This window comes from Boleophthalmus pectinirostris, unplaced genomic scaffold (genome assembly GCF_026225935.1).
Source record: "Boleophthalmus pectinirostris isolate CB_2022bp ecotype Guang Dong unplaced genomic scaffold, ASM2622593v1 HiC_scaffold_14, whole genome shotgun sequence".
In the NCBI taxonomy this organism is placed as follows: domain Eukaryota; kingdom Metazoa; phylum Chordata; class Actinopteri; order Gobiiformes; family Gobiidae; genus Boleophthalmus; species Boleophthalmus pectinirostris.
This window is the reverse complement of record NW_026571047.1, coordinates 14,851,673-14,865,427: the sequence shown is the minus strand read 5'-3', so window position 1 is coordinate 14,865,427 and position 13,755 is coordinate 14,851,673. Positions and strand designations below refer to the sequence as shown.

Below are 13,755 nucleotides of genomic sequence, written 5' to 3'. Positions count from 1 at the left end.
AACATCCCAGACAAAACAATAACGTCACCATGGAGACAAGCACATGATGGACCCTCTACCAGAAAAGTTACACAGTGCACTTTTTAATTTCAATTACAGATGAGTAATATCATTTGTACCAATAATTACACTAGAGTGCTGTTTTTATTGTCCAATCCTTTATAGACTTACTCTGTTATGTAAAGATGTATGTTGTAGTTTTCGGTTTTCCTGGTGGAGGGTCCACCACTGCTTGTCACCATGTAAATTTGATGTTTTTCCTGGAATGTTCCACAGTACACGTAAAGCTTTTCTGTCTAGATTAGGACAAACTGGTGACACCACCAGGCCAAGTTACAGATCAGTGGTGAGGCAAGTCCAAGCACCGTATTTCAGTTTGGGTTTTTTTTTTTTTTTTTAGCAATACAAACACAGTAATTGAATGAATGGATGGATAAGTTTAAAGTAGCATTATGGAACATTCCAGGCAAATAAAAAGATCTCCAAAACCAGGCAATGCACCCTCCACCTCTAAACATACTGCATTCTTATGAAAACCTTATGAGTGTCATTGTGCTGTTTATTTATTGTGATTGGATAATGTTGTGTTTATTATTAATTGTAATATTTTCTGACTGGTCCGTACAATCTTCCTTTGTTTTCTTCCTGAGTTTTGTGAGTTGACAGAGAGGTGTGAAAAGTTTCTGTTGACATGCCTTATCCTCTGGGGGGCTACGCTGAGCAGTTTTTTTTTTTTTCTGCTGTTACTTTTAGCTTCTTGTGTCTTTGTAACAGTGTGGGAAAAGAGGATTCTTCATGGAAATGTATCCCAAAAGATTTTGGCCAGTGACAGAGGAGACATTAAGGGGGTTTTAGAAACATAAACCCTAAATAGAACTCCCGGAAAATAAACAAAGATATAAAAGCAACTTGCATTTAGAGATACTATATATTACGCTAAATTGACTCTTGTAAACTTTAAACCCTGTCATAATGTTGTTACGTCATCAAAAAACATACCTGGAGTTGTGTTTCATTTCATTCACACACATTTCAGTGATGCTTATTATAACTATTAGTCTGTCTACATCTCCAAAGTTCACAATGCTTTGTTCCACCTTGTGATGTCATGAATCAGTAGTCTTCAAGTTAACAGCAATCTGTTATCTTAGTTCAGTAGAGATGGGCAATTCCAGGGCTGAAATTATCACGATCTTTCTAGTGAAGGTGTTTGGAGTTTAAAAATACAGTGCAACACGCTCTGTATTACCACATGACATCACAAGGTGGTGTGTTTTCTGTTCTGAAAAGACCACAGGCTAAATGTGCAGGATTTTTGTATTAAAAATTTGTGAATAAACAAAAAACAACAACAACTTCTGGCTTACATAATAACATGGATTACAAAATTGTGTAATATGAGTAAAATTGCATGTTCTCTGCTCATCACCATTTGCTCATGTCATCAGATATTGGTCATAGCTACTTGATTTTTCATGGCTTGTTGCATTCTTGAATTATTACAGGCTCAATATGTCATCATCAACTGTGTAATCCTGCTGATAAAAAAAAAGAAAAGAAAAAAAAAAACATAAAAAATCAAACATTACGACTAACAATGTCTTGACCAGTCTGAAACACAATAGATGTTAAAAAGCCCGTCCCTCGTTTCTTGACACGTTCACTCATTTAGCTAAAAATACATTCAGGACTATTTGGGGGCAGTGTGTATTGTGTACAATGAGAACATTTGTGGTTGCTTTTGCATTTTGATTTATGGGTAAAAAAGGTTAAGTTGGGTTTCTTGAAAATAATTGTCCTCACTGTAGGATTCTGTGGTGCTTTACTGCCATCTGCTGGCCAATAAAATTAATTCTTGATAAAACTGATCTTAAAAGTTGAACAGGAAAAAAAAAAAGAATAAAAGCATTAAAAGATAGAAGCATATTTTTCCACATAAGTGAACTTAATAGTGTATTATTACCATGTAGTTTCATTTTAGTTCTGATACTGATCAAGATCTTTTATTAAATTTTTCATGAAATATCCAGTGTTGTCTTATTTCTTAATTTTTTTCAATTTTGCATTCTTTCAAATTTGTCTAGTTTTGATACTAGTTTTAGTATGTGGGTATCAATATTTTTGTCAACACTAGAAGTTAATTTTGGAAAGATTTGTAGGATATAATTTCTGAAATAGCTACTCATATTGTTGGTCATTACCAGTAAAAAGTGTGGTGATTCATCTTTAATTTGTTTTGTTTGCCCTCATTTTTACTTTTCCTAATGTCGCGGTCATCTCCCTGTTTGTCCAGTAGAGGTCAGTATAGTACATAGTAGTGGACACTGGAGGACCTGTAGTTTATTCACTCCAGGCTTCTCTTGTTCACTTGTTCCAATTTCCATATTGATTTGTCTTTATGAAAATGATATTCACGCATCATATTTAGCACAATACACAGCTCTGACCCTGTTGTGTGTGGATCAAATACATGCAGACCTCAGCAGCTGTTTCCTTTGTGATCACACTCTTTGATTTGAGCCTCTTCTCTCGCCGTACTTGATTAGCCTCCCTGAATACAACGTGCTGTATTCATTTAGTGCCACAGTGCAATTTTTGACTCAAGAACAATGAGCCTTTGACTTAACTAAATCACAGCTCAATATTCCCCTAGTCAAATTGGTATATGTATCATATTAAACTAATTTGTGTCATATTGATTATTATTAAAGACTGGGTGGAGTAATAACAATAAGCAGATCTCAGTGTATAGAACAGGGATTAAGAGGCTGATCTGCTCTAAGTGGTCCCACAGCACCTCCTGTAATAATGAGAGGACATTATGGTCTACCTAAAATTATGTTTCCACCTTGCAATAAAAAACAAGTGACAATTCTCTCATTTAAAAGTGTGGAGTCACTTGGGTCTGTCAGAAATACTGCAGCTTTTACTTTTTGAACAGAAAATAAGTATAATTTGTCTGTCTCAGTTCAGGTAATAGATTTAATTTGGGATGTGCAATAAATCCTGTTTTGATGAAGATTGAGATTCAACCATTTATAATCGTCAGTGCTTGGGTCTTTCAGAGTTTACACTTTAGAGAAGAAATTAGACAGAAATTATGTGATTTTAATGTCTAGGAAAATTATATTGACAACTGTGTGAAAATAATGCCTCATTTTAATGTCTTTTGGAAAATTACCAAATTGGGAACTTGTGTACGTTGCATAGCGCATCCAGCCGTACGTCTCCCACTAGAGAGGTCCCCAGGGAAGGATCAGTTGAATCCTAAGTGGTTTCATGTTTGGTGTGTTCTCTGATGATAACATCTCACCTGCTATCTGCTACAACATCCATAGCCACGTTGCCTAATATGGGGGCACCCCCGGACTCCCTCGGTCAAACGGTGCTTTTTATCTGTGCGCTTGGGGACAATTTTGCTTATGTCCCCCACTCCCTCACCGCCTCTCTTCCTCTGAGTCGATCGTCCACTTGTGCAACTGTATACACTCTGAGAGGCTTGGAGAGACTGCTGCTACTGTAACTGTAACTCTCCTTCTGTGAGTAAAATTTTGTCTATAAGTCATATTTTCAACCACTGTGCTTTGTATTTGTGATGTGGTGATCTTTTTGTGGTGTCAACCTTTTAAATTGTCCAGTTAGTAGTTTAATATTTATTATGGATGGATAAAGTATTTAGTGTTTAGTGTTTCTAATCTAGTATTGCTTTCTTAGTTCATTTGCTTGCAGTCAACACTAAAGTAGAGCTTGTTGCAGGATTTTGTGTGTGAGGTAGCAGAGTTGGGGAGCATTAATCAGAGTTATCTTGGTCTGTCGTAGCGAGGCGGCGAAGTGAAGCGTAGTCTATGACATCATGAGAACTTCAGTGGGGCCAGTGTGGACGGACTAATGGCTCCCAGCTTGGTTCAAGTCTAATTAAGATCTCTTATTTCCTTTTCAGACTTTTCATATTTGTCCCACACTGTGTAACATGATACGGCAGTGTTGCTGTCAAGTGTATCCCAACTCTAGGCCTGTCACTAATGTTTTCATATTGACAAATTGTTCAGTATATTCTGATGCACATTTTTGGGGGAGCGCAGTATTTAGCATGTGAGTCCTGAGAGTTGAATCGTTTAATCAACTCCTATGGCAAATCATATTGATGCTATTCTTTACAATAAGGCTCACAGGGCGGTCCAATTAATCACATTTTAATCAAGTCTATAGTCACTTATCGCTGTTATTAACTCTCAGTGATCCTCTGTCTGTAAAAGCATGTAGTTTGGAACAGAGTGCAGAGTTTGGATGAAGAAATTTGACAGTTTTTTTGTGTTAAATGGAAATGATAAAATGTCTGTTAGTAGGAGTTTATGTTCAGGAAATTAATATTGAAAGCCATTTGTATTTGTTTTTAGTATACCAAAAGGAAATCATGATTGAATGAATATGCACTTTGTTTTTTGTCATTTGTATTTGATAAATAATTGTAATAAAAAAAAAATAAAATAAAAATGACATAGTGTATATATATATATTTTTTTTTTATCATAAATGTTTTAAATTTTCATATTTCCCAGCTCTACCATACAAAGTCTCATGGCGTCTGCTTGTTAAAGGTGTGAGTCTGCAGGCTGTGGGTGTTCTGGTTCCTGGTTCTTTGGTAACTGGGCTCAGTGTGATTTTTAACAGGAATTTATGACTGAGAGGTGCCCCCTGACCTGCTTCAATTTCCTCTCTAGTGGTTCCCTGCGTACTCCATCCTCAACTCTGCATGCCTTTTAATTTTACTGACAACCGTTGTAGTATTCCATTCTCATATACACTTTTATCCTTCTACCAATTATGTTTCATCATTACTCCTCAGTCCCTGTTTTTCATTTGCAACTGTCTTGACAACTCTGGCAACTTAAATTGGGTGTAGATGAAAAATGTCATTGATAAGTTGTTGGCCCACCTTTGGAAAGTACAGGGACTCTTGGACAAAAACACCCACTCTGAGCTCACACAACATCGCTTGGTATTGCACTAAATGCCAGTATCGTAATCCTCTCTCAAAGACCTGCCCAAGAATGAGGACTAATCTCTAAAAAAACAAAACCCCAGTGTGCATTAACCTTTTTTATTTAAAATGTGCATATATACATGACAAGGGCAAAAGTCGGCCAGATCTGTATTTTGACACTCCATCTCTCCCTGTTTTAAATTGTACTTTGTTGTTCCAAGAGAACATACATTAGAGCCCAGATATAAACTGCATCTACATTTGGCAACATGGTAAAGAAAACTGACTTTGATTTTGCTGACAGCCGGGAACTTGCAGACCGAAACAAAGATAAGAAATCTAATTATGGTCTGATATTTTGGTAATAATGTCTCCTTATTCTGTGCTTCTCTGTATAAAGTATTTCTTCAAAAGTTCAAACACAGATGCTTTTCCCTATCCTCTCCTCTCACTGGTCTGTCTCTGTCCTGCAGTTATAACATGAATTATCTTCGTGGCCATATTCAGACAATGTTTTGGTAATCGATCAGAAATGCGTTGCAAAATGAGGATGAGGATTAATGAATCAGCCAAGGTCATTGAAAACATTGTCATGATTTATATATAAAATGAATTTTTTTAAACATATATTATTATTTTTCTATTTACACTTGACCAATTCATAAAAATCAAGCGACTGCAGCTGTGGATGACATGTGAATTCAAGTTTTGACATCTGAAACAATTAACAATTAACATGAATAACCACAAACATTTAAGTGAACAACATAATATTACATTTTCTTGTTTTATTTTTTCATAATGCAATGGGTAAAGGGTAATGTTTGGAGGTACTTTAGCGCTGGTAGTGCCTGGGCGTTCTTCTCTGCTCCTCCACTATGGTCGCTCCTTTTGAGTGGCTGAATGGCTGTCCTCTTTCACTTTCACAATGAAACTTCAAGAACCACAGCTCCTCTTGTGCTGAGAAGAGTTCAAAAGAAAGCTCTTGCATCTTCCTGAACAGTTTCTCATTGCCTTTCTGGGTTGTATCTCCACCAACTCCAGTACCAGTTGGGTCTTTTGTGGCTCTTGACCGCTCGCTGTTGGTGTGGGACAGAGCAGAGCCTCCAGGTTGAAGCCCTCATCACAGAGACATGGGCGACATCCTCTGAAGTATAGTACCAGAGCTTTGTTGAGAAAGAAGCAGAGCTATCAGTGTTTCACCAGTGTGCTGAGAAGTTATGAGCCAAATAAAAGTATCTCTCTAGAACAGAATAATCATTTCCATGGTGCTCAAGGATTCTATATTATATAGTATTATAGTACTATAGTGTTTACATATTTTCACATGTACATAATATTTAGCATTTAGAGGGGAATTTACGATCTGCCATACTCAGTCTTGAGGCCCGTGAGCTAAATGAAATACACAAGATCATTTCTACTGGCCCACAAGATGATTTCCAATTTCTATTGAGAGTGGCCCGCCAATAAAATGTATAAATGCATAAGAATTTGAACTACAGTTCCCATAATGTACTGCTGCTTGTAGTGCCACTTTGGCTCCTTTCTTGCTGCCAGGGAAACAGTGGCAAAAAACAAATAGCAGGACAGAGTGAGAGGGGCAGACGGCGTTTCTACCCAGACTTTCAAACTTACTCAAACCAAAAAACTGAACAGAAGCTTCAGAAACGGGCAGGAATGACTGTCCAACCAGAGGAGCAGCCTCATGAGCTAAGACTACAGTAGAGTTTGAGTTGAGTTTGAGACCTCTGTTCTATAATCAATAAGAGATACTTTGCTCAGTCTTAAAGAACAAGCCAGATACCAAAGATGGTCACTATAATCCAGGTGTGCATCACATTTAGTTAAACCTCCTTTCTTTTATGAAGCGGCTTGATTCATATGTTTTAGATGATATAAATACAGTAATAAACAGATTATTAATTAGATTTTACACAGCACATAATAAGACCTGGTTTTTACTGTCCCAATTTTTATTACATTAATGGGTTTATAATACAAAAACCCAAACAACAAAACCACACAATTTCACAAGAAGTAAGGAGCTATGTTTGTGTAAATGCATTGACTAATTTATCAGAAAAAAATGTTTACACAGAAGAGTAAAAAACTATTTTAAAATACATATTTTAAAATTTGGATCAAGAGGTGAGATGTTGGTTGGGCAAAAAAATGGTTTTGAAAAAATGAGTCCACTGATTTAAAAAAAATTATTATTATTATTATTTTTCATGACAAATAAAATTCATTGCACAAAAATCTGCTCTAAGGTGTGATTGGTGGTTAAACATACATAACTTTTTAGGAAGTTTGTTTTATGCAGATTTCTTTTTTTCTTTTTTTTTTTTTAAGTCTGTGAAGCTGTTATTGCAATGTTTTAAAATATTTTAATGCAATATAAAGGAACTAAGTATGATACAACTGAAATAACCTCTTCTTTTACGCACAACTAAACTGGAAGCACATCACTGTCAAGGTAGCAATGAAACAGTCCAGAATCGGTTACAGAAAGTAAACATTGTGCTGGGACTAAAGTGCACTAGAGCAGGGACAGTTTTCCTGCTGTGATTTTAACCAGTCTGTCTTTGTGGCATGATATTTATGCCAGCATCTTTGGCTATCCAACTAACTGTCCAGGTTGTTTTTTGGCTTGGGATGCCAGAGATGCAGAACATACCTAAAGCGTATCACTTTCAAATAGACAGAAAATTTATACTCTATTTGTTGGGCATAGACCACACATGAGACGAGACTGTCTGTAAACAAACAGGATGAATGTAACAGAATACCCAATCTTATTCCTGTCTGTCCTATTTTGTTTTGTGATTCTGCTGAGATGTTTATGAAGCTTTAATTTCAGTTACAGATGAAGTTATGACACAGGGTTTAATGCAACTCAAATTCCTATGACTAGTAAATCCTTTGACTGGTAAATCATATCTGGTGTCATATCTGTGACTGCGAATAGAATACAGATTTTTACTTGCAAAAACATCTTTTTTTCAAAAGTTTTTTTTTTTTAAACTACATAGCCTGCCTTTTTACATAATTCCCCAATGTTTTTATTTGCATCTTGCCTCTTGAATGTCACGTGATCTGAAAGCACAACAGTCTCTGCTGACAGACTGTCCCGTCCCGGCGCAGCTCGCTCAGGGAGAGAGGGGTCAGAGCTGACGTGTGCGTGTGACCCCCGCTCTGCCCCAGACCAGAATAACAGAGTTCTGTAGACATTAACCTCAGCTAACCTCTACCCTTCATGAGCCCGCTAAAAGTAGAAATCACTGCAAACTTATGCATTTCAGAGTCTAAAAGTCAGTGCTTTTCCATTGCCATATGTTGTAGCTCTACAACATCACTCCAACTTTACTCTTGTATGTGCATATTTGTCCTTCACGTTGTTGGATACATTAAACATCTTCATGGAGACAATCAGGTGGCGCATCCTCCACCAGGGAAGTTATAGTGCAGCTTTAACCCTGAACTAGAATATAACATTAGTTTTCCCTTCTCTCACATTGTATTACCACATAAATACATTATTACCTCTTATGAGTGTGACTAAGTGAATGAGACTTGATGGAGATGGTGCGACTCCTGGAGTATGTTCAAGTCTGTGGTGGGTCAGGAGCATCAAAGCAAAGTGTGTCTGATTAAGCTGACTATAGTTTACAGTCTCAGCTCATAAATATGTGTCCAGTACGATGTGCACAAAGCTCTAGACCTGACTGTGTTTATATATCGCAGTTACAGCTCCTGTGCGTCCCTGTGTGCATACTGCATACTACATACCAGCTCAAAGTTCAGGAGATGTGTACACTGGCCCTCCGCACTAAGCCTTTCCCAGAAAGACTGTTGCCAGGCAGAGAAATTACCCAACAGGTCACTAATGGTCTTCAGTGACAAACTCATTCATAATCAGTCAAAACTCCTATGGGTAGTCAGCGCTCCTATGGCCAGTCTAAACAAATGTCTTGACTTCAATAACTCTGAAATGGCATATATGAATGAGGGTTTCTCTGCCTTCTGCATTGTAAATCCTAGGCCTATCACAATAACACACAGAGAAATACTGCAGTAAATGATAATATTGAAACAACCTACACAAAGCAGGACTATTTGAGTAAACGCATTTTTAAAAATACTGTATCATTAAAAGGTATAAATGGCAGAATTAACTAATAATTAGCCTTAAAAGTTATTTACTCAACCCTCTACAGCTCAAACCTTCCCCTGATACATAAAAATGGTAAACATCTCCTAACTATTGCAAATAAATTTGACACACAATAAAAACTGAGCCACAGAACACATTGTTCCAGCTGTGTATTAACTGTACAGTATTTATATAACTGAACTGTCTATTAGTGTTGCCATGATACCAATATTTCAAGCTCTATTTTGATACTAAGTAGTAAATGCGATACGATTCCAATACCACAATTATAATAAATGTTTTTTCAACATTAAATCATACTACTTTCTTTTATATAACCATGTGGCCTTCTATCTGTTTAACCCCTCGTTCGCCCAGGTAGGTTTCATCTTGATCCATGGGCGTACTTCTCCATGTGCTCTTAAACTTTTTTTCTGATACAGCTCAAGATCAATCTATAGCTTTTCAGGAAAGGTTAATTTCAATGTGACTTATTTTAGTATCGATACCAGTACAAATGAGTGTCTAGTTTCAATTAGTGTCTGATTTTTTGATACTTTTGAATGACCCTGTTTATATGCAATTTATGACTATTTGATGACATTTTGTAATATTCATCTACTTGTTGTCGTAACACTAGAAAGACATAAATGAGGACTGCTTTTGACTAAGTTTGTTTTACACAAAATCAATTGCAGGTCTCCTCTATTGCAAATAATTGTAAATATTGCAATATAAACTCTTCTGCTGTTAAACTGCAAATACTAGTAATGCTATTTTGATGTAACAGCCATTTGTTTAAAACAAAACCATCTACACTAACCAAAACAAAACCATTTATACTAGGCTGTTGCTTCTAAGATCTAAATTGTGCAGTTTTAATCACTTTCTATTTTTACCCTGAAGTCATTAGTACTGTATGTAACATGATCTCTCACCTAAAGCTTCATTGGTGGCAGCAGACTTGCATATGGCATACTCGGAGTTCCGCAAATTTTCTTATTGGAAGAGCTGTTACTGTAACTACTCGTGTCGTGTTCATATGACTCAGTACTGTGCTACTAACCGCTAGTGAGCTTATAAACACTGTGACTCTGGGTTTTGTCATTGCTATTTTACTACATAATGTAGAGAAATCAAGAACGCTATGGTAGGGCTATACTGAAATTGAGTTTTTGTGCATGTTAAAAGTTACTTGTTGTCTCCTGATTGTGTGTGAGAGGACAGCTGCTCTGTGTCGGTCAAAATCAGGGCCACATTCCCCACACGGCTCCTTTTTGTAGTTTCTATTACACACAGCTTTTTTGGATTCATAAGTCGCCCCCCTCGACCTCGTCTTGTGTGCAATCTTTGACAGAGAAACCTCCTGGCCTCTGTCAAGTTTTATGTGTTAGACTAGCAATTGTATTTTGGAATGGCACGCGATCGCAAGAAAAAGAAAGTTGTATGTGTCCTTGTCTCTTTTACAACAGAAAGCGTCTTACCTTTTATACTTGCAGGTTTCATGTTTTGGACAAAACTTTGGAAAGAAATTGTTATAGAAACTTGTAAAATATTCATCATAAGAACAGAAAACATTTAAATATTGTGTCAATATGAAAACTAATATCAAAATTAGGTACTCATTTGAGCAAGCATTGATACAGCAAAAAAATCACATTGACAGAACATCATCTGAGCTTTCCTGAACAGTTTTAACATGATTTTGAGCTTTATCAGAACAAGTAGAAGATCTCATAGTAACATAAAAAGTACTATTATTTTGTGTATGAAAACATTCTATTACTAAACAAGGAGCACTTTTTATCTTCACTGTGGCATCATAATTGGTCTCGACTTGAGTATTGACTATTGAATTCAAAATTTTAGTAAAGTTTTTACTATTGTAAAGTAAATGAGCCCGTGTTTACAGTGTGGTAAAAGTTATGAAATTCCTCTACTTATTTCCCATCTGCTGCCCATGTTCAACTAGGACAACGTACCATTTTAAACTTCACCAAAACGGACCCACTATTTATTAAAATGCGTTTACTACACTTTAGTAATAACCTTAATGACAATAATGTTGCTTGCACACAAAATAAGTCTGTTGTCTGTATTGTTTATTTTGATTCTTACTCTTGCTCCTCTAATCATGAGGCCTGGCATGTCCTCTCTCCCTCGGGACATCCCAGATCTGACAACAGTTAGGCAACACCCCACTCAGGAAACCCATCCCTCCTTCACTAGAAGCCATTACATTGCAACAGTACATACATGCACATACACCGCAGGCATATGCCACCCACTTCCAGCGCACATACTTTACTTCACCGGAAACATTAATTAGACTCATGTGTAACCGGCAAACTTCCAGTCAGCACGTAAAATTACTGCCAGTATCCATTTTAATCTGATTTTCTTATTAACATACATCGTTAGTTTCAGTGTGTAATTACTCACTACAGTAATTACAGACCTTAGGAAATCTTGGATGTAACTAAAAAGAACACAAACTTAGAGGTACACTGTGTAACTTTTTTGGTGGAGGGTCCGCTACCTACTTGTCTCCATGGGGATGTTATTGCTTTGTCTAGAGATTTAACCTATCTGTCATGAAGGAGACAACTATTGGCTGCATTACAGGTCAGATCTGTGGAGAGGAAATCCTGTTAACAGAGAGGATTATTGTATTTTTGTGTTTAATGTCAAAATATGGAACATTCCAGGCAAAGCAATAACATATGGAGAGAAGTATTAAGCAGACCGTCCACCAGAAAAGTTACACCATGCACCTTTAAAACACAACTTGAACTTGCGCGTACTAGGTCTCCAAAAATGATTTCCTCAATCGCATTCACTCCCTGTCGCCTTCATGGGGTAGTTTTGATTATGTTTCTTCCTTTCACAGTTGGAAAACTGTTAACAATATTTCTTCTTGGAACAACCATAACAGAGACAACGCTAAAAAACATCCCGATAACAAGTTGCGTAACAGTCGAGTCATTGTGTTTTTATCTTTTTAATGGAAAGCAAGCATCACCAGGTTCAAATTATGTGACAGTTGTGAAAGAAGACATAAAGATATTAAGCGCGGTCTGTATTTGTTGTTACAGGTGTGTGGCGATGTCCCAGGAAGAGGGGAGCCTTACCTGACTCACCCGGTCCAGAAGCTGCTTTTGTGCTGTGGACATGAGCACCTCAGGGACCCCGGTGCCTCCAGCCCCCTCACATTGTCTCTAAGCTCTGGGCCTGCATCTCATCCAATCAGGTTTGTACACTAATCATACATTTATAAATATGGCTAGCAGGTAGAGTCACATCTGTTTTAATTTAATCGTGTAGAGTATTGATTGTTTTTTAATGGCTTATTGAGATCTCATAAGTGTCTTTAGCAAACCATATTAGCTTTTTTATTTACTATTCTTATTACTTTCAGATACTGTTCAAGAGTTATATGCAACATTTTAAGCCTTTTTTCTCATTCAAAAGATACAGTGATTAGATTTAAAGTATTAATCGCTATAGCAAGCCATCCTTCTGAAACTATACTAGAGATTAAACCGCCTTTGACTGTCATGTTTTTTCTATACTGATCACAATTATTAACCTGACACGCATGCAAAACATTTACATGGGCTGCATTGGACTTGCCCTTATTTGATCCTGATTAGGTCCTGGATTGATCCTGGTTTGATCCTGGTTAGATCCTGGTTAGATCCTCATTAGGTCCTGGTTAGGTCCTGGTTTGATCCTGGTTAGGTCCTGGTTTGATCCTGGTTAGGTACTGGTTTGATCCTGGTTAGGTCCTGGTTTGATCCTGGTTAGGTCCTGGTTTGATCCTGGTTAGGTCCTGGTTTGATCCTGGTTAGGTACTGGTTTGATCCTTGTTAGATCCTGGTTGGGTATTGGTTTGATCCTGGTTTGATCCTGGTTTGATCCTGGTTTGATCCTGGTTTGGTCCTGGTTTGATCCTGGTTAGATCCTGGTTTGGTCCTGGTTAGATCCTGGTTAGGTACTGGTCTGATCATGGTTAGGTACTAGTTTGATCCTGTTTTTTTCCTGGTTGGGTACTGATTTTATCCTGGTTAGGCCCTGTTTTAGTGCTGAAGTGGATGTGGTTTGGTCATGATCTAGTCCAGGCCTAGGTCCAGGTTTACTTCTATGTGTGCAAAAGTGAACACAGTCATTTATCAAACTATGTTAGTGATCGCTCACTTGTGCAGTTGGAGAACAATAAAAAAGTGACATGTAAAAAGTGAGAATGATTTGTTTCTTTCACAAATTTACATGATTCCCTTTCTCCAGGTCGTACCGTGCCTGTAGCGTGCGGACCTCCGTGTGTTCTCTGTTGTCTGGAGCTCTTCTGGAGGCTACGGCCGCTGTCGGTGCCCGCTCCTCTCTGCCCCTGCCCCCGCCCTGCCCACAGAGTGCCAACTGCCACGCTGTGCTGAAAGGTAAGCACCAAACAAGATGTGTAAAAGAGGCTTCAACATAAGACAGATATAGTATGAGATGTGCATGTGTGTATATATATAGGGGAAATTTAAATCTCTTAGTTCAGATGTACATGCTACAATAACATACTTGATATGTATGACTAATTCACAGGACGATTAAATCTCCATAATGGGAA

At 37.4% G+C, this 13,755-nt stretch overlaps 1 protein-coding gene across 1 annotated transcript in view; it reads left to right on the top strand.

Annotated features, from left to right (window-relative positions):
• plce1 (phospholipase C, epsilon 1) overlaps positions 1–13,755 on the top strand; it is a 58,370-nt gene that overhangs the window by 13,717 nt on the left and 30,898 nt on the right. The window contains exons 5-6 of the mRNA XM_055150000.1: positions 12,236–12,390; positions 13,428–13,576. Coding sequence (XP_055005975.1) covers positions 12,236–12,390; positions 13,428–13,576 — 304 coding nt within the window. The remainder of the gene's footprint in view (positions 1–12,235; positions 12,391–13,427; positions 13,577–13,755) is intronic.